The 21,212-nt window shown below is 40.4% G+C and overlaps 2 protein-coding genes across 3 annotated transcripts in view; both read right to left on the bottom strand.

Moving 5' to 3' along the window:
• Positions 1 to 7,653, bottom strand: part of MYBL2 (MYB proto-oncogene like 2) — a 47,245-nt gene extending 39,592 nt beyond the window's left edge. Inside the window, exons 1-5 of one of the 2 annotated variants that reach the window (XM_027867020.1) lie at positions 7,516 to 7,653; positions 4,349 to 4,357; positions 4,204 to 4,300; positions 3,102 to 3,173; positions 562 to 654 (exon numbers count right to left, since the gene is read on the bottom strand). In XM_027867020.1, coding sequence (XP_027722821.1) covers positions 562 to 654; positions 3,102 to 3,173; positions 4,204 to 4,300; positions 4,349 to 4,357; positions 7,516 to 7,649 — 405 coding nt within the window. In that variant the 5' untranslated portion in view covers positions 7,650 to 7,653. Of the gene's footprint in view, positions 1 to 561; positions 655 to 3,101; positions 3,174 to 4,203; positions 4,301 to 4,348; positions 4,358 to 6,453; positions 6,568 to 7,515 lie in introns of those variants that run through there. The other variant, XM_027867019.1, reaches the window with a different exon arrangement.
• Positions 7,654 to 15,939: 8,286 nt separating this feature from the next.
• Positions 15,940 to 21,212, bottom strand: part of IFT52 (intraflagellar transport 52) — a 33,036-nt gene continuing 27,763 nt past the window's right edge. Inside the window, exons 11-14 of the mRNA XM_027867291.1 lie at positions 20,753 to 20,840; positions 18,353 to 18,461; positions 17,504 to 17,649; positions 15,940 to 16,315 (exon numbers count right to left, since the gene is read on the bottom strand). Coding sequence (XP_027723092.1) covers positions 16,268 to 16,315; positions 17,504 to 17,649; positions 18,353 to 18,461; positions 20,753 to 20,840 — 391 coding nt within the window. The 3' untranslated portion in view covers positions 15,940 to 16,267. The remainder of the gene's footprint in view (positions 16,316 to 17,503; positions 17,650 to 18,352; positions 18,462 to 20,752; positions 20,841 to 21,212) is intronic.

Genomic DNA, 21,212 nt, shown 5'->3' on the forward strand with positions numbered 1-21,212 from the left:
GCGATACAGTGGAAAAAGTACTGACTCTGAGTCAAAGAATCTTGGTTCAAATCCAACCTCTGACACTTTGACTCCTGTGGCCTTGGCAAGTTAATTTCCCTCAGTTTCCTCAGCTCTCAAATGAGGGTTGGATTGTTGTTATTTTTCAGTGTTATTTCAGTCCTGTCAACTCTTTCTGATTCCATTGGGGTTTTTCGTGGCAAAGATATTGGAATGGTTTGCTATTTCCTTCTTCAGCTCATTTTACAGATGAGGAAACTAAGGCAGCCGGAGTTAAATGACTCTATATGTATATGAGTAACACACTGCTGAACTGATCTGAGGTTTTAAAAAAAGGTTTTCCCTCAAAACAACCCAAAGGAAGACAGCAAAGTGTTATTACACTCACTTTTCAGACAAACACAGAAGGAACCTTAGAGAGGGGAAAAGTGACTTGCCCAAGGTCACCACACAGCTATTTAGTGTCAGGATTCAAACCGTGCTCTCCTGACTCCAAGCCTTGTGCCCTCTTTACCAGATGAAAGACAACCTCCTAGAGATCAGGACACACAATGACCTTACCTTTTGATCTTCTTCTTTTGTCCAAGGTCCCTTGACAAGGTCTGGATTCAAAACCCTCAACCACCGATACTGGCACTGCTGATCACTTCGATTCTAGGATAATGAATGCAGCCGCACGGGAGAAAACAGAAATCACAGAAATCTCTCAGTCAGAGAAGCTTATCTAATCCGACCCCTTCATGACATCCCAACAAAGTGGTCATCCAGCAGCCACCTGGACAACTTTCCAGAGACACAGCTTCCCTACCTCTCTGGGCATCTCATTCTACTTTCAGACAATAATAATGCAGAGAAGTTTAATTACGCTGAGCCTAGATCTGCCTTTCTGTACCTTCCACACCCACAGAGAACAAGTAAAGAGCAGAATAAGCACAAAAGAACCAATGAGGCCAGCTCAGTTATTCAGGGCACAAATGAGGACCTCGATATTCACAAAGCCAAGGTCACAGGGTCAATCCTTACATGGGGGTAAGTAGAGTTCATTCTGTACTCTGCTTAATCACCTATCTTCCAAATGCTTAGCAAAGACAGGATCAGGTGAAGAGGATGTGGATGAATCAGTACAAACTCACGCCCCTTCCCCCAAGTTCACCAGTCAAGGTCACCCTTTACCCCTCCCCTCCTTCCCTTCCCCAAGTGTTGTGGATTCTCCCTGCCCAACCACTGCTGACCTGCACCCTAAACAGCTTCCAAATTAGCCTCCCTGCTTCCAACCTCTCCCCTCTCCCATCCATCCTCCAAGGAAAAGGCAACTTTCCTAACCCACAAGTCTGCCGTCCCTGCCCTGCCCTGCCCTGCTCAAGAACCTTCTCTGGTTCTCTTTGAACTCTACTCAGGTCCTACTTTTGCTCTGAAACCACACAAAATCAAGTTCAATCCCTCTCTTCCACACAATAAACCTTTAGAGAGCCAGATAGATAGTTCTCCTATAACGTCTTTTTCTTCCAGGTTAAACATCCCCAGCTTGTTCAACCACTCTTTACGTGACCGTACTTCCAGATATTTCAATAGCCTGGTAACACTTATCTGAACATAATAATAACTCATGATAATATCGAACACTAATTTAGCACTATGTACCATGTACAGCACTAAGCACTCTATGATTATTATCATCTCATTTGAGACTCACACTAACCGTGGGAGGTAGGTGCTATTATTATCCCTATTTTACAGATAAGGAAAATGAGGCAGATGGCAGTTAAGTGACTTGCTCAGGATCATACAGCTAGTAATCATCTGAGGCTAGACTTCAACTCAGGTTTTCCTGACTCCAGGCCTGACATTATCTACTATGTCACCTAGTTCCCAGGTTACCAAAATAATAACAATGATGATGATGATGATGATAACTAACATTTATATAGTGCTTACTATGGGACAGGCACTGTGCTAAGTACTTCACAATTTTTACTTCATTTGATCCTCACAACAATCCTGGGAAGTAGGTGCTATTATTACCCTCATTTTACAGAAGAAACTGAAACAGGCAGAGGTTAAGTGAGTTGCCCAGGGTCACACAGCTAATAAATGTCTTGGCTTGCATTTGAAGTCAGGTCTTTCAGACTCCAGACCTGACACTATCTATGGCGCCATCTAGCTGCCAGTTTATTAACATCTCCCTTAAAAATAATTTGCAGTTATTTACTAACTCCCATTTACACTCCACATATAGTCTAACCACAGAAGGCAACAGGATTATAGCATGCCTTGATCTGGACAGGATCATAAGATTTAGAGCTGGAAGAACTATGTCCCCAACCTCTCTTTCTTTGTTCCAGTCTTTCAAAAGAGACTGCCCAACTCTTTTCATTAAGGTACATCCCTCTACCTGTGCCCTTGATTCCATCCTTTCTGGTTTCTTCTAAGATCTTGCCCCCTATTACTCTTCCCCTTTTGTCATCTATCTTTAATTCACTCCTAAAGGAAGTGGAAATTCATTACTAGCTGTATCCTGTTATAGTACGTTATTTGCAAATGTATTTAAAATTATATATATATTTTATATACATAAATATATAGAAATATAAATTATATATATATAAAATTATATATAATGGGATTTTTTTAAATCACTGTCAAAAAAACTGTACTGAAGATACAATTTCAAGATGTGTAGGTTGAGAATACCTCATGCTTGGCAGATAAGGGAAAAATAATTAAAATAATCTTTTGCTAAATTTGGAAAAATACTACCAGCATGGTACAACAGATGGGGCATTGGATTTAGTCACAAGACCTGGGTTCTAACCTCTACTCTGCTAAACCTAGTACCTATATGACCCTGAGCAAATCAATCCACCTCCCTACCTCAGTTTCCCCCTCTGTAAATAAGGGGTTTGACTAGACGATCTCTAGGGTCCCTTCTAGCTCTGACATTCTATGATCCCCTTTCTCTGAGAAAAACAAAAAACCAAAACTGTGTACTGAGTACCACACCCAATGGCTATTCAGAAATTGATCACCCAGTCCCTCCCTGAAAACAAAGCCAAAAACCAGAAACAGAACTCCCAGGAGCTCGCAGAAGCCTCCAGGCTTACAGGAAAGTGGCTTGCGAGAAACTTCCAGTCCTGCTGCCCATACTGCCTCACGAGTGCCTTCAGCTGCTCATCCTGAAAAGGACCAGAAAAGACATCAGCTCACATGTGTTCAGAATCCACCATCAGATGGTTCATTGCAGAAGAAATGCTGCCCCCTAGATGGATTTTACTCCCCAGTCCCCACACACTCCTGCTCCGTTCCAATCAAACCGCAGTACTTAGTGCTCCCCACCCATAACTCGGCAACTCCTGTCTTCATGCTCTTGAGGAAGCGGTCCCCCATCGTACCTGAAACGCTCTCCCTCTCATCTGTATCTCATCGAATCCCTTACCCTCCTCCAAAGCACCGCTCAGGGATCACTTCCTATATGAGCTGCCTTTTCAGATCTCTCACTCCAATTATTAGTATTCTCTCGCTCTTGAAATGACTTAAGTTTTATTTGGACATGATTTATTTATATTTACTTGTGAATAAGTGACATTCCCTCTCTCCCCCAATTGAACGTAAGCACCTTGAGGGCAGGGGCTGTTTCCTTTTTTGTCTCAGTATCCCCTCCACCCAGGAGAGTCCTCACAGGTAGCAGAAGCTTAAGGAAGGCTTGCCGAATTGAACTGAACATAGGTTCACAAAGTACAACTTGAATGTTCTGCTCAGGCTGAGCAGAGTCCTGGGAAGCCCCTGGGGCTGACACCATAGCCATGAAATCCACCACTATGTGACCCACCAAACAGATGTCCTAACCAGGTGTCAGTACTCCATGTGGACGGAAACCATCAATCCTCCATGAGCCATGCTAGAAAACTAGATGAAAACCCCTCTCACGAGTTACCTATAACAACAATAATGATATTCAAGCTATTTTCCCTCTGCAATTTTTTCTTTTATGTATTACCTACAACCAACTTAGAGCACTATGAAAAAGTGTTGACAGTCTAGACGGTCAGGTCAGCCCTTGTTTGCATCTTACTCTTTTCCCTTTCTTTCTACACCCTCCATTCTTTTATCCCTCCCTTCTGATCTTCCTCACATAGTCTCTCTCTCAAAACAAAGTGGCACCTACCAAGATGTAAGCCTGGCTATCATCCTCTCTAGGTCACATACCTCTTGGTGAGTCCACTTGACCTTGCATTTATTTTCCCTCTGTTCCTGCACATCTGAATCTGTGTCCTGACAATGCAACTCATCTTGATCCTCGATGCTAAAAATGACAAATGCATCCAGTTAAAAGGTAAGACTTCATTAAGACAGAAGACAGCTTTTTTCCTCCTTGTAATATTTACACAGGATCAGGCCAATTAGGCATAAGGAATTTATTTACTAGTACTTGATATTTTCAAAATGTATCCTGAATTATGATTTTAAAGTTATAACATTATTGGGGAAATGTGACCAATTGATTTAAACTTCTTCCTCTTTTCACCAGATCAGGGGTTCTTAAGCTGGGATCTGCGAACTTAAAACAAAAAAATTCTTGTAACTATTTCAATACGAGTTTCCTTTGTGATCCTATGTATTATTTTATCAATCAAAAACATGCTTCTGAGAAGAGTCCCCCAGACTACCAAAGAGCTCTATGACACAAAAAGGTTAAAAACCCCTGGACCAGATCTTTAAGGACAATTTCCTAGAAGCAAAATCTAAATATGTCCAAGACAGGTCAAACGCAGATCAAGAACAGGTTGTGTTCCAAATGTTCTCTTTCAGAAACAATGTTTTAAAAGGTGGCTATAAACCCAGAAAAGTCAATTTCACCTATAATGTAGCTGAAATAGAACTTAATCACCTTTAATATTGTTTCTATCAGAAAAAAATGCATCTAAAGTTCCAATTAATTATTTTGGGCAATAGCAATACTACCCCCTTCCACCTCAACCCAGCTAGGTCTCAGGCCACAAGACAAAATAATCACAACCGCTGACAGGCAAAGAGAAGTGCCTCATGCTCCTCACGATGACCCCAGGGGCAAAAGAAGCCTTAACAGAGACGGACCATTTTTAGGTAAGCAACAGCTTATTAGTGGGATGTTTGGAAGCTGGGAACTTCCAGCTAAGGCAAAAAAAAATACCCAGGAAAAGTTGCAATTCATAGGCATTTAGTAAATATGTGCAGCATGATATCATAAATAACATCAGCCTTATGTTTTAGGGGGCAAGAAAATCTGAGGGGCACTATGTTGTCTTATACTGTAATTCTTGCCTCCCCCCTAGAAGAGACAGGAGATCTGGGGGGGAGGGCTGTGTATGTGTGTGTTACACACAAACACACGTGCGCGCCCTCTGTACTTAACAAAGAGATTAATAAACCCAGGCCATCAAAACTTCCCACAAAGAACCTCCAAATAATAATGCCCTTTGGTATGATCCAGAAGTATGTCAGAAATATAAAACCCCTCTCCCCCACTGCCCTTTGCCTTAGGAAGGATGGATTTAGGCTTCTCAGTAACTCTCAATTTTTAAGAACTCATTTCCTCCACACCAGACTCTCACATTAACCAAGATAAAAGTTTATGGATGATGTCTATGCTCACAATTTTAGGTTGAATATTCAATATTTTGTGACATTAGATAAGTTCCTCTGGGAGCCTCAAACCTCCTTTGCAAAGCTGGGGTGGGTGGAGAGGTCCTACATCAGAGTGCCTGTTGGCTTTTTTTATATTTTGATAACTATTTCAATAATTGGTTCCCTTTGTAACCCTACATATTTTATTTTATGCATCTAAAAATACTACTCTGAGAAGAGGACCATAGGTTTCACCACAGTGCCAAAGGGGATCATGACATCAGGTTAATATCCTCTGATTCTGAACAAGTTCTAAAGTCCCTTCCAATTCTAATATACCGTTCAATACAACATTTACTGGGCAAGCACCACAGAAAGAAGCTGAAACCTGAGATGGGTAAATCAGACCAGTCCTTGCCCTCAGGGAGCTTTGGGTCCCTATTATCACCCATTTTACAGACTGTTAAACTGGGGACCGAATGACAAAATGCAAACTTCCAGAGTGCTATGCCCCAATCAGCCCTGAGCACCTGGCCAAGGGAAGCCCCTCAGTTTCAATGGGCCTGTGGTCCCCCCAGGGGAGGCGGAGTGGCAGCGCCTGGGGAACTCCAGACCTCCTTCCCCAGAAAGCTGAAAAACTGACCCATTAACCAAAGCAACCAGAGACACCCACCCTTGGGGGTGGAGAGGACAAACTGTGATCTGTTTAACCCCACGACTCCCACACAGGGCAAGCAATGGGGGGGAGTCCACAACCACCCCCTCTCACCCATTAGTAATTGGGGAAGGGGGGTTGTTTCCGTGGATAAATAAAACAGGTCGGAAGTCCCCCCCTAGGGTCGTCCAACTTACCCGCGCGTCCGGCGAGCCATCCCCTTGCTGCTGCCCCCGGGGCCAAGGGGTCATAAAGGCGGCGGAGGGAGGGGAGGAGAGGCTGCAAAGGGCGGGGAAAGGAGATGAAGGGGGAAAGGAGATGAAGGGGAAGAGGAAAAGAGAGAAAGGGGAAAGGGAGGGAAGGAGGAAGAGAAAAGGGAGAAGAGAAGAGAGAAAGGGGAAATGGGGGGGAGAAGAGAGGGAGGGAAAGAAGGGGAAACTGGGGGAGAAGAGGGAAAAGAGAAATGGGGAGAAGAAAGGGAGGGAAAGAAGGGGAAAATGGGGGAAGAGGGAGAGAAAGGGAAATAGGGAAAAGAGGGAGAAATGGGGGAGAAGGAAAGAAGGGAAAATTGGGTGTAGAAGAAGGCAAGAAAGGGAAATGGGGGGGAGAAGAGAGGGAGGGAAAATAGGGGAAATTGGGGGGAGGAGGAAAGGGAAGAAAAGTGGAAATGGGGGGGAAGGGAGGAGAGAAGAGCGAGGTGAAGAGGGGGGAAATGGGGAGGGGGGGAAGGGAGGGCAGCAGCCCGCCTAGCTGAGCCGACTCCTGCCCTGCCCTGCCCTGCCCTGCTCGGAGCTCGCCGGCGGCAGCCGCTAGAAGCCCCCGCTAGGGAATGCCACTGCTGGCGAGAGGAGAGGGGGAGGGGAGGGGAGGGAGAGGTTGGGGCCTGGGGTGCCCCCTCCCTCCAAGGCTGCCCGGCGCGGGGCAGCTCCTGCAGCCGGCGTGGAAGAGCTGGACACGCCGCCGCCGCCGCCGCAGACACTGGAGGACTTTCCTATCTCGCGCCAACTCCAGACGGCCGCCTCCCTCGTTCCCTCCCTCCCCGGGGCTGGCGCGCGAGCGTGCGCGAGGCGGACGCCCGGGAAGCCAGAGGCAGAGTGCTGGGTGGCTGGCGGGCGGGCGGGAGGCGGAGGAAGGGGAAAAGAGGCGCGCGCGGGTAAACTGCAAGAAATTTTGCAAAGCCCCCGCCACCCGCCACCCGCTGGCCCATCCGTCCATCCATGCACGCCTCCCCACCGCGCCCCAACTTACGGGTTACAGGCGAGAAGACCCTCGGCGCTCTCCTCTCTCCCGAGCTCCCCGGGGCCAGGGAGAGCTCAGCCAAGGCGGGCAGGCGACGGAGCCGTACATGTCCCGGTGCCCTCCGCTTGGAAAACGACTCTTCTTTAAAGCCCATAGCAGGACGGGGAGCGGGGCTGCGCCGGGTCCAAAAATAACCAAAAGCTCGCCAAGTTAAATGCTCAGATATGGCTTTTTAACTGGGCTGAGCTGAAGCCCCTGTTGCAAGGGGTTTTGGGAAATGTAGTTTTGTTGCATTTGCTTAGTCGAAGGTAGAGGTCTTCAGTTAAATAGAAAGTTAGATCTTGGGATGTAGTTTTGTTGCATTTGATGAGTGGAAGGTAGATGTCTTCAGTTAAATAGGAAGTTAGATTCATGGGATCAAGAGCTCTGGGGTACCTAAAAAGTAACCTGGTCCAACATCCTCTTATTTTGCAGATGAGAAAATTGAGGGAAAAAAAATTAGAAAAAGAAAATTGAGGCCCATAGTCCACAGCAAACTTTTTTTAACTATTAAGAAAATTAAGAGATTGGTTGATTCTCCCGGTTTTAATGCTGCCAGTAGGAAGGACTTTATGGAGAAGTTGGATGGATTCAACATTTTGATTTTTTTTAAAATAAAACAGAAAATGCTTCTCCAGATCTTTTTTTTTTCATAAGTAGGAGAATGTGAGTGTGGAATATTGAATATACTGCCAGTGTGTGTTTATGTGTTAGTTGGTTTTGCTAAGCTATTTTTTTTTCTTATTTTGTGTTCAAAAGTAGTGCTGCCTGGGGAGGAAATAAACCCTTTGCAGTCCTGTACCCCTTTTCCCCTACCCTCTTTATCGTAACAAAAAATAGCAATGAAAATTTAAAACAAAAGTGTATTAAATCAGTTCAGTTCAAGTCCCTCTCTCAAGTAACCCTATTAATACTCGGTTGAAGAGATCACCTTCAACCTTTCAGTAGTCTAGGTAAACAAGCTCCTGGTTACCTGGACTCTTCACTTTCCTTCACCCAACCCCCCCACATCTAATCACTTGCCAAGGCTTGTGGAGTCCCCCCTCACAGTTAGTTTCAGACTTTTATCACCTCGTATCGACCTGACATCTTTTTTTTTTCACTCTTCCTCCTCTCCAATCCATTCTCCACATAACTGCCAAACTGACATTCCCAAAACAAGGGTCAGGCTGTGCCAATCCCCTGCTCAAAAAGCTTCAGTGGTTTCCTATTGCCTCTAGGATAAAATACAAACTCCTCTACTTGGTATTTAAAGTCTTTTATGATAGAGCTGCAGCCTAGCTTTCTAGGCTAATTTCATATTTCACAAACTGTATTCCAGCCAAAATGGCCCACCTGCTGTTCCATATACATGTCATTCTATCTTCCATCTCTGTGCCTTTGCATGGTGCTCTGCCCCTTACCTGGAATTTTCTCTCTCTTCTGCTTCTTAGAATCCCTAGCTCCCCTCAAGACTCAACTCATATGCTAACTCCTATATTAGATCAGGTCTTTCCTTTTTCCCAGATCTCCACCCCCACCCTAGAAATTACTTTCTATTTTCTCTGTGTGTGTATATTTACATTTATATTTATCTCTATACATATTGTATATCCCCAATAGAATATAAGCTGCTTAAATCCATGAATTTTCATTTTTGTCTTATATTCCCAACACCTTGCAGGTGCCATGCAGCTAGTATGTATTTAATAAATAGTTTATGAATCAAAATGATACAGTGAGTAAAAGATAACAAATAATTGATATCCTCAAAATATTAAATTATTTTGAGGAAAGCCTCCATTTTATTAGGCAAATAAATACTCCATGGAAGACCTATGGAAGGGCATGGACAACAACTACACAAAATGACAAGGCAGGGTTGGGTTAACATCTACACTGGTGGAGAAGTCCACAGATCCATCAAAGTATATAACAAAATAGTAAATATAAGTTTTAAAAATTTTATTGATGCCTTTTTAAATATCACAGTCATTTCTAGACATACCCCTCCTGCCAACCACCACGTAATCTTTTTCTTGTAACAGAATGCAAAAGTTAAGCAAAACCAATAGTCACATTGACTTTGACCTCATGTGAAATACTGCAGACTCATAGTCTCGTACTTTCTTTCCCAGGTCAATATCCACAATTTTAAAAAAATTCTGGGCTGTTCTGTTGCTGTCTTTCTATATTAGGGTATAAAGGAAAGAAAAAAGGTCTGAGAGGCAAAAAAACCTGGGTTCTAGGCCTGGCTGTCATTAAGTCGAAAGATATTCCCAATCTCCCTTAGGAAATTAAAACTTTTGCTTGAAATAATAACAGCAAGGGTTTACAAAGAACTTTAAAAAAAATTAACAATTTACAAAGCACTTTCTTCACAGGAAACCAGTGAGGTGGGTAGTGCAAGTCTTTTTAATCACCATTTTGCAGATGAAGAAATTTGGGCTCAAAAAGTTTAAATGATTTTGCCAATCTCACACAGCTAAGGAAATGTGCCATTACCTTCCTTTAGGCACTTAACACATTATGTTCTATATTATATGTATTTGTTGTTGTTCAGTCATTTCCAACTCTTCGTGACCCCATTTAGGGTTTTCTTGGCAAAGATACTGGGGTGATTTACCATTTCCTTTTCCAGCTCATTTTACAGATGTGGAAACTGAGGCATATAGGGTTAAGTGACTTGCTCAGGATCACAGCTAGTAAGTGTTTGAAGCCAGATTTGAACTCAGGAAGGTAAGTATTCCTGATTGCAGGCCTGGTGCTCCATCCACTGTGCCACCTAGCTTCCCATAGTTATTTGTGAATATGCCTTATTGCCTTAAGCACTGTGAGCTCCATGACCCCAAAGATCATTTCCCACTTTTTGTATCACTCTTGAGTAATCAAAAGTATGGATCACTCAAAGGACAATAGAGAGATGATTGGTGGGTAGAATAAATAGGCTTTAGTACATTACCAATAGCACCAATCAGTACAGAAAATATGTAAAAAAAATTACAATTGGAAAAGAAGGCTAGCTGGTTTCATTGGTTTCCATGTAATCTTTAAAAAAGGTTTATTGGTGCTTTAAATTTTTTTTTACATCTGTCAGTGCCCAATGCCACTTTGTCTAAATAGTACTACTACCGTTAATAATAGTATCACTGAGCAAAATGAACAAAAATATCGGCCATAGCTAACAACACAGAACACAGCTTGATCTAATAGTTCACCTCAGAGATGAGAGCTTCACAGGTCCCCAGAAGTCAAAATTGTTTGCTACATTGATCACAATTCTTATGGCTTTCATTGTGTTTAAGTTTCATGGTTGTAGTCATGGTGTTTACTTCACTTTATCAGTTCATACAAGTTTTCTCAAGTTTCTTTGAATTCTTCACATTCATCAGTTTCCTCCAGCACAACAATATTCCATGACATTCACATACCACAATTTGTTCAACTATTCCCCAGCTAATGAGAAAATACCATTTTGTTTCCAGGTCTTTGCTTTAAGAAAAAGTACTCCTGTCAATAAGCAATATTTTGTATATGTGAGACCCTTGCCTCTGTCTTTGACTTTCTTGGAGTATATGCCCAGCAGTGGTATTGCTGGGTCAGGCTTTGGCGACTTTTCTAATAAGAATTGTTGGACCAATTCACAATTCTACCAACAACGAATTAGTTTGTCTTACTTTCCTACAGGTCCTTCAAAATTTAGCGTTTTCATCTGTCATCTTTGCCAATATAATGGACATAAGGAAGAAAATCTAAGTTTTTCTTAGATGAGTAAGTTTCTCCTATTATTAGTGATGAGGATTCTTTCACATTATTGTAGAATATGAGCTCCTTGAACAGGTTGTTTCATTCTTTTTATTTGTATCCCATCTGTCATGTAGTAGGCATTTAATAAAAGCTTGTTAACTGATTGAAGATTTGCATTTCTTCTTTTGATATCTTCTTGCTCACAAGCTTTCACCTCTTATTATTGGGGGAATGACACATGTTCTTATCTATTAATTCTTTATGTATCTTGGATAGGGCAGCTAGGTGGTATAGTGGATAGAGTGCTGGTCCTTGGAATCAGGATGACCTGAGTTCAGATCTGACCTCAGATACCAACTAGTTGTGTGACCCAGGGCAAATCACTTAACCCTGTTTGCCTCAGTTTCCTAACCTGTAAAATGAGCTGAAAAAGGAAATGGCAAACCACTCCAGTATCTTTGCCAAGAAAACAGAGTCCTACACAACTGAACAACAAGTATCTTGAATTTCTTATCTTTAAGATCAATCAAGCACTTACTAAATACCTACCAAGCATCATGTTAGGGGAAAACAGGAGACTGCAATTTTGAGTTTCACAATTAAGTTTGATTTGAGAGGTAGCTTACTGCAGAAGACCTCTAGACAGAAGGTGAGGTAGGAAGAGCAGGGAGAGTCTAATCTCTTCCAATGTCATGACCTGGACCATGTTTCTCCACCTCGGGAAGCCTGAGTTACCATATCATACCCATGCTACCTCTTACAGGATCTTGTGAAAGGCAAAGGGAATTAAAGGTGTGGCATAATTTTCCTGCATCAATTTTAAGTAGCTATAATTATTATTAGTCATGTTAAGTATTACTAAATAATTTATACTGGTAACATTGAACTTTTAACACATGGTAGTATTTGTACCCACCCCAAGTGTCTGTATGCACAAGGCCCTCCCACAAGGGCCATACCCAGCCACACCCCTGCCCTTCTGCTGCCTGCAGCTACCTCAGTCTAACCTTAACCACTATCTACCCTGGGCCCACCCCCTCCAAGTGGGGCCATGATTAGAAGGAGCCTGGGCCTACCCTCCTCCACTAGGCTGACCCTAAGGAAGGAGTGCCCGCCTCTCCCCCCTCCCCACCTCCCAGCCCCAGGGACCATGAAATGTCCTAGGGAGCCCAGAAATAACAGGACTCCCCCAGCTCCCTGGGGAACCCCTTTTGGGGTTTTATCCTAAGTGTCTATTAAATCACTGCAGGGCTTTTGGCTTTCCAGTGGGGTGACTTGAGATATGACAAAGACATGTTTCTCTTAAAAGTGTTTGTAAACCAGAAAAGATTATCTAATCCAACCCCCACATTTTACAGAAGGGGAAACAGAATCCTAGATAAGAGTGACCTGCTTAGGGTCCTGCAGTAACTGGTTGGGCCAGGATTTAAATTCATGCCCTAAACATTTAAGGGTTTGGTTTTTTTTCAGCCAAAGACAAGGTTTATTAAAGATCTGCCACATTGCCAGACTCTTGAGGAATCTTGAGAGTCTAAGGGTTTTATTTTAAAACAAAAAGTTAACCATTTAACTGCATTTGAAGGCTGCAGCTCTTATCCTCCTACTGCCAGTGTACTTACTGCGCAGTCACTAGTATTTGTGGAATAATGTAAACACGAGTCACCAGATTTGATATCTACAAATAAGTTGTGGTCCCTTAAAAGTTCAACAACACTGTTATAGCCTAAAACATTTTTCAGAACTCTTGGAATAGGTTTCTTCATCTATAGTCTTTTAAATATGCTCAATGGGTGAGGCTGATTTTTGGAAACTGCCAGAGATCAACAGGCACTAGAGTATGGTGATTCAAACTGGCTGATAACATTCAGCATCAAAAATAAAGTAACGAGACCTGTTTTTTTAGATGGCTTGAAAACTGGCTTTTGATAAGTTCGAATCATGTTGGAAGCAATGGAAGCATAGTTGAAATAAGGATGCATCATCATTCTTTGAAAGACAACACATGTAGACATCAGTTGGGATGCTAAGTATTTCAATAATTTACATATCTGATTATTATATTACTCCTTCACAAAAATGTACTGATTATGATGTCAACATTAATCAAACTCTCAGAATGCTGCATTTTTCTTTTCTGAAAGCCCAAAGCAACAACAAAATCACAAAACTTGAAAATGTGTCTTAGAAGAGAATAAGGATCACAATCAGTTGGAAAAAAAAATTTTTTTTTTTTTTTTGGCAAGGCCATCGAGGTTAAGTGACTTGCCCAGGCTCACACTGCTAGTAAGTGTCAAGTGTCTGAAGCAGAGGTTTCCAAACTTATTTGGCCTACCACCCCTTTTTCAAGAAAAAAATTACTCAGCACCCCCTGGAAATCTACTTTCTTTAACCCTTTAATGATTTTTTTTTTAATTTGCATCATTTCAAAAGAATGTATTGTTAAAAAACAATTACTGCATCTTAAATTTAATAATTTATTGTAAATTTGTGGGGGTTTTTTTGCATTGAAATTTTGATGATGCAATATTAAGTTAAATGACCATACAGTATTGTGTTATAAACAAGTCATTATACCCACATATTCCTGCCAATGCATCCTGGACTTCCCAACACTTGCTTGTTAAGACCTATTGATGGACTTGATCACTGATCAGTTATATCATAACCATTTATAACTTGTCATACCCAATTATAACTTGTTATAACTGGTGTAACTTGCATTTTGTGTGTTTATTTGGAAAATAATATAATCATTAGGACTTTAACTCTGTTACACAACAGATGAAACATGTACGGTTTCTCAAAATTCTCTTCTCTTCTTTCCTTATGCTTCGACGGCCCTCTTATTTTCATTCAAAAGCCCCCAAATGTACCCATGGCTACTACCACCCCTGGTTCAGTCCAGCATCCCCCAGGGGGCAGTATTGCCCATTTTGGGAACCTATGAGGTTAGATTTGAATTGAACTCAGGTCCTCCTGACTCCAGGACCTGTGGTCTATCCATCGTGCACATAGCTGCCCCCATAACAGAATCCACAAGCATGGTATGCTTTTGCTGGATAAGCAACAGAAATCATAGAATACTGAACTAAAAGTGGCCTCAGAAGCCCTTCAAATCGACAAATATTAACTGCTAATTTCTTATATACCCATCACTGTGCTAGGTGTTACAGTTCAAAAGTAGTATGAGGCACATAGTCCATAACTTCATGAGCAAGCCAAGATATATCTGAATTAAACATTAGAGATAAAGAATTTATGTAAGGTAACAGCTCTGCAAAAGAGAAAAATGAAAACAATTAATAAATACTTGTGATTTAATTCAATAAGAGCTTAAAATCTGGGAAGGACATAACACATACAAAGCTAATAATAACACACAATATTATATAAGTTCATTAATAAAGTACAAAACAAAGTGCCACCTTTGATCCAAGGAGAAAGGTGAAGGTTATTAACATGTTTAAATAAATGTTTCCCCATGTATTTCAATCACCTGTATGTTTTCTTCCATCTAAGCAGCATCTTACATTCCTACTGATTTGTTCAATCAGTTAGCAAGTATTTATTGAGCATCTACTATGTGTTTTGGTGCTATGAAGAATATATTTTTCAAAAGCATAAGATATATTCCTTTCCTTACAAGTAGTTAAAATCTATTTGAGAAATTTAACATGAGAGTGAACAGAATCATAGATGGTACAGTTGATAGAGGGCCAGGCCTGAAGTCCAGAAGATTCATATTCCTGAGTTCCAATATGGCCTCAGACACCTACTAGCTGTGCGACCCTGGGCAAGTCACTTAATCCTGTTTGCTTCAGTTTCCTCATCTGTAAAACAAGCTGGAAAAGGGAATGGCAAACCACTCCAGTATTTCTTCGAAAAATACCCCAAATGGGGTCACTGAGAATCAGACATGACTTAAAAACAAGGAACAGAATTAAAAGAATACAGACACTTACTACAACTATATAAAGGCAACAATGACAGCAACTAAATCCTGATTCCTCCCAGCAGCTGGTGCCTCTCCCCAAAACTGCCACAGATATTTTTATATAAACTTATATGTATACATATTGTCTTCCCCTATAGAATTTAAACTCCTTGAGTGCAGGGACTTTTTAATTTTTTTTGAGTCTCAGTTGCCTACCATGGTTCCTGGCACACAATAAGCACTTAATAAATGCCTGCTGATTAATTAACCGACTTAGCATACAAGAAAAGAAATTCAGAATGGATCACAGAAATAAATAATTTTGTGGTAATCTTGTTAAAGTTAATATAGTCTTTTTTTTAAAACTGTCAACAAAAGTTTGCAGTTACATACACAAATAATTAACAAAACAAATTATTATTTATTATCTTATATTTAAAGGCCTAAGAAGTAAAGTATTCAGAGAAGGAGAAGACCTTAGGGGAAATGTTACAGAAGGTATCTCCAATTTTGTGATGTCCCAAAAGCTATTGGAGACACAGGACTAGAGCTTAGGATGGGGCTAGGTTTCACAGATCTATGAGTCTGTTAATTTCTGTTTATGGTCCATTATATTAAGTAGATTCTGCAAATTAACTTATTTTCTATAGCATTTATTATTCATTAGGCATAAAAGAAAGTTGTATAAAGATCACCAAAAAACTGAACCAGATTATTACACCTTTAACAAGAACGAAGACAGGACTGGAATTGAAAGAGAACATTTTAATGTAAGAATATTTCTCATATTACAAAAGTATAGCTCCAATAAAAAAAAGAATATGGGACATTTATCTTACATAATAATTTTGATAGTTAGCAGTCGTCATAGTGCACCTGCCTAGTCACTACAGAAGATAGAATCTTTCACTTTGTACCTATTTACAATATAAAAGTGCATGGCTCATAGTGGAGAGGCAATTTTGACAAATATATAGAAAAACAGTTAGAAAAGAGTTTATAGTGAGAGACCAGACAGCAAGTTAGCTGTTCTAGTATCTCCCCCTCTTCTGGTCTGGTAAGAGACACTATACTCAGTAATTGCTATGAAATGTAGCTTCAGTTGTATCAACATCATGCTCCTAAAAAAAAAAAAAATGAAAAATTTCAGTATAATGCTAAAACCCACTCATTTAAACACTAATGACTGGTTAATTGCTGCTAATTAATTGCAGCAAAAAACTTCAGGTTTGTAGGACTGATATAACATTTAGATTAAGAGGCTGAGAGGTCAAATGACAGAGCAGAATAGCTGGACTTGGAGTCTGGCAGGATTTTGTTCAGATCCTACCTCTGAAACTAACACAGAGACTACTGGCTGGTTCCTTTACACTCTGAGCCTCAGTATCCTCATTCAAGTGGGGTGATGTTGGTCCTACTGACCTCAAAGGACAGTTGTGAGGATTAAATGTGATCACGCTTGAGAAATACTTTGCAAATCTTAAAGTGCTAGTCAGTTATTATTAATTTCACCCAGTCACAGATTAAGATTTCTAAAATTAAAAGCTGATCATCCACTGCTATTAAGATCAACAAACACAAGGCCTGTGCCCCTCAATCACACCTTTTTACCAAAGACTGAGACAGTAACTACTCTTCCAGATACCTAAGTGGCCCAAAACTCCTTCTCACCTTCCTGCTTAAGGTGTCCTGGGCCCTATCACTTCGATTACTGGCACAAGAGTTACCTCTCCACAGTAATTAGGTGACACAGTGAATAGAGTGCTGGGCATGGAGTCAGAAAGATCTGAGTTCAAATCTAGCCTCCAACACTTAGTAGTTGGGTGACTCTGAGCAAATCACCTAACCACTGTTTGCCTTAGTTCCCTTATCTGTAAATTGGGGATAATAACAGCACCTACCTCCCAGGGTTGTTGAGAGGATCAAATTAGGTAATATTTGTAAAACCCTTAGCACAGTGTCTCTTACACAGTAGGCACTACATAGATGTTTATTCCCTCCCTCCTTCCCTCTTCTGTCCTCAAACTTATATCCACTAATCTGCTCCTTCTCACAGGAACACTAATAGCTGGGGGCAAAGGTAGGCAATAAGCATTTGATTTTTAAAAATTGGAAGGAATAAAGAGCAGAGTTGATAAATTAAGCCAAAGGTTGAATCAGTTCACATGGCAGAAATTCCTTATACCTGTTTTCGAAATACGATTTTCAACATCAGAACTTTAGATAATATTTTAAAAAAAACTGTGAATCCAGCTCTCAGATGGAACCAAACAATACTTCTAGTATTCGGTACATAATAAAAACATTACCTGATTCAGTTTCTTAAACTCCACAACTTGGAAGAATATGTGCTCCAGAACATGTTTAGCATCTTGCTGATCCTTCTGTAGTTTACTAGTCACTCCCAGAATGTCACCACACTTCCTGACATAGAACTCCAGGTCCTCTTCAGTACCTAAAAGAATGGGCACACTCAGCTCAACTACTGTCTCCTGCTACAACCTAAAGTTTAAGATGTACCACATTCTACATATTCACAGAGCTTTTGCTATCTCTAAATTAAATTTTCAAATATAAGATGCTATTAAAGTTATCTACAGTAAAAGAAGCTTTAGAACCCTATTATTTGTATATGGTGGTGAAAGGTCTTATCAATTCTGATAAAGGCTTGACATTTCTCATTAAAAGAGGCTTGAATGGTTGGGGTACCTATGATTGCCTGAGCTATCATTTCCACATTACATATCAAGCAAAGATGACTCTTTTGACCCAATGGCAACTGTGCGCGCACATTTTAATTTCTTTTCTGATAGTGGTGATTGATTTGTATTCATCCATCCATATTCTTTGCTTAACCTACCCTGGGACCAATAGCACACATTTGTGAGAAGCAGCTTACGCCAAGAGCACAATCTGTGGCCAGTTAATGGTTCATAAAAGAATAAAAACCCGTATCTTCAATTTATTAACACTATGGTTTAACTAACTGGGATAATGAGCCACTTGAGGGGAAAATATAAGAATAATTTACATGAAATAAACAAAACATAAAATGTACTTTAAAATTCTATCCATGTTTTTTTCAGTTCAGTGAGATAAATGTTACAGTTACGTATTTTGAAAAAAAAAAACAAAATATATAAATTGATCAGGCTTACACTTATTGGTAATTTGAGCAAGCCGTGCTTTCTCTGAAGAGAAAGTTTCATCCAAGTCAAACAATTCCAGAGGAGGTGGTGGTAATTCTCTGAAACTGGGAGGAAAAACCTAGGTATAAAACATCTTTTGTTATTAATTGTGCAAAGTTTACCTTAGGCTATTGAAATTTCTAAAATGAATTAAAACAGTTAAAATAGAAATATCCTTACTTTATGATCTCAGAATGCACTGCTATTGCATAAGTACTTTTAAGTGTAATACCACAGCTACGCCATTTAAGAAATCTCAGACCCTTCCTTATGTAAAACCCTCAGTTGTTATTCCACTCCTGACCTCCCACTTGTCCCTCTCCTTTACACACCTTCACCATTTCCATTATCAGTTGTTGAAGCAAATCTACTTAAATTCATTAATTCAATGGATATTTAACCAGATAATTTAATAAACAATTGACTTAAAGCAGCTATTATGCTATTTGATGAGATGTTAGTAAGTGAATACTGACTATGTGAATAGAACTATACAAGAGCGGTGGGTGATACAAAGAACAATTCAACAAACATTAAGCACTTACTATGTGCAGAACATTGTTCTGGTCACTGAGAAGATAAAACAATAAATCTAATTTCTTGTAGAACAGTAGCATTCATTCAATCACATTCACATACCAAAATTTGTTCAGCCATTCTCCAATCAATGGGCATCTACTTTGTTTCCAGTACTTTGTGATCACCATCAGTGCAGTTACAAGTATTCCCTGGGCTAGGGAGCCTTTCTTTCTGTAAATGACTTCATTGGGATACAGGCCTAGCAGTAGAATCTCTGGATTAAAGAGTGTGGGCATTTCAGTCACTCTCTTCACACAATTCCAAATGGCTTTCCAGAATGGTTGTTAGCCACTCATCTTCATTTATTGTTTTCTCTTCTACAGTTAAAGTTAGTGTATACTCCATTCTTTTCATTCTGCTTGGCATCCTTCATATCAATTGGTCTTAACTGCATTCTAGCATTCCATTAATATTTCACAATTTATTTAACTATTTCTTGATTGTTGAACTTTTAAGTTTGTGGAAAACAAAATTCAGTACTGTGTTTTGGGCTCAAGCCTGCCAGAGACACCCCAATCCATCCTCTACGCAGCCACCAAAGTGATTTTCTAAAAGCACAGGTTCAACCATGTCACCCCTCTACTCAATAAACTCGAGTGGTTCCCAATCACCTCCATGATCAAATACAACATCCTGTGTCTAGAATTCAAAGCCATTCTTAACCTAGTCCCTTCCTTTCTTTTCAGTCTTCTTACACCTGACTTCCTGCCACATACTCTTCAATCTAGTGATCCTGGCTTTCTGGCTAATCCTTGAACAAGCTACTCCATCTCTTGGCTCCAGGCATTTTCTCTGGCTGTCCCCCAGGCCTGGAATGTTCTCCTTCCTCAGCTTTGCCTCCTGGCTTCTTTTAAGTCTCACTTAAAATCTAAACTTCTATAGGAAGCTTTTCTCAACACCATTTAATTCCAGTGCCTTCTTTTATTTCCTCTTTATCCTGTATATAGCTTGTCTGTATGTAACTGGTTGCACGTTGTCTCCCCCATTAGACTGTAAGTTCCTTGAGGGCAGGGACTGTCTTTTTCTTCTTGTATCCTCAGCACTTAGCACAATGCCTGGCACATAGTAGGTACTTAATAAATGTTGAATGACTAACAGAGACAATTTTATTCATTAAATTATTTTAATTCTAAGCATCTTTGTTTGGAGAGAAAGAAATCTGAAAAGGACAGTTTTGTCATGTATTTGTAAATATGACACAAGCCATTTTCTTTTTTTTTTTTCCAGCTAGGCAATGGAGTTAAGTGACTTGCCCAGGGTCACACAGTAAGCGTCAAGTGTCTGAGGTCAATTTTGAACTCAGGTCTTCCTGACTCCAGGGCTGGTGCTCTACCTAGCTGCCCTGACACAAGCGATTTTCACCTTATAATTTCCAGTATTTCCAAAAGAAGACAAAATTCCACACTAAGACAAAACACTTTCAAGTAAAAGTTTGGTTAACAGCTTTGATTGTACTTGCAAAGTTGATTTCTTTGAAACTAAACCTAAGACTTTATTGCTATCACTATTAAAATGCCAGTTTATCTTTTACCAAGTAGGTTCAAAGGTAACAAGATGAATATTTTGCTGTTCTTCTAGCCTCACTTCTACTAGCATGCCTGGGAAATAAAGCCTCTGGGCCCATATTCCTATAGCAGCTCCCTATTTTAATCAGTTTTAGTTTGACTTCCTTATCCCCCTTTTTGTCATACTGCTATTTCTACAACTAGGTATACTGGGCAAAATGAATGCCGGGCAAAATGAATGCCAGGCAACAGCTCCATCACATGTCCCAAAAACTTGGCAACTTACAGCTGGCTGAAGGGCAGGCAGTGGAGTCTCAAACTGAGGCTGGATGAGCTGCAGAGGCTCGTGCTTCACATTGAGTTGTTCGTAAGCTCTGTCAAAAGAGAAAAATATGTGCACGGAGATCAGGCAAGGACAGTTACAAGTAGATATCCCCAGTTAACACATAAGCTATACATACTTCTTATCTATACATTCTAAGGAAGAGATGCCAAAAAAACAAAATGCCCATATTCCTTAAACAAGGATAATTAGAATAGACATCATACCAATTTCAAACAGGACTATTTAAAATTATTGATTTTAGAACTGACTTTGACTCACAATGTGATTAGAGCTAAATAGAGTATTTTATTTATATAAAGAACAAAACGACATTGTGGAAAGAACAAGGTATTAAGAGTAAGGAATGTGGATTCAAATCTTTAACTTCGTCATTTCTTAGCCCTGTAACCTTAGACAAGTC

Source organism: Vombatus ursinus, unplaced genomic scaffold (assembly GCF_900497805.2).
Source record: "Vombatus ursinus unplaced genomic scaffold, bare-nosed wombat genome assembly UNPS02014785.1, whole genome shotgun sequence".
NCBI lineage: Eukaryota > Metazoa > Chordata > Mammalia > Diprotodontia > Vombatidae > Vombatus > Vombatus ursinus.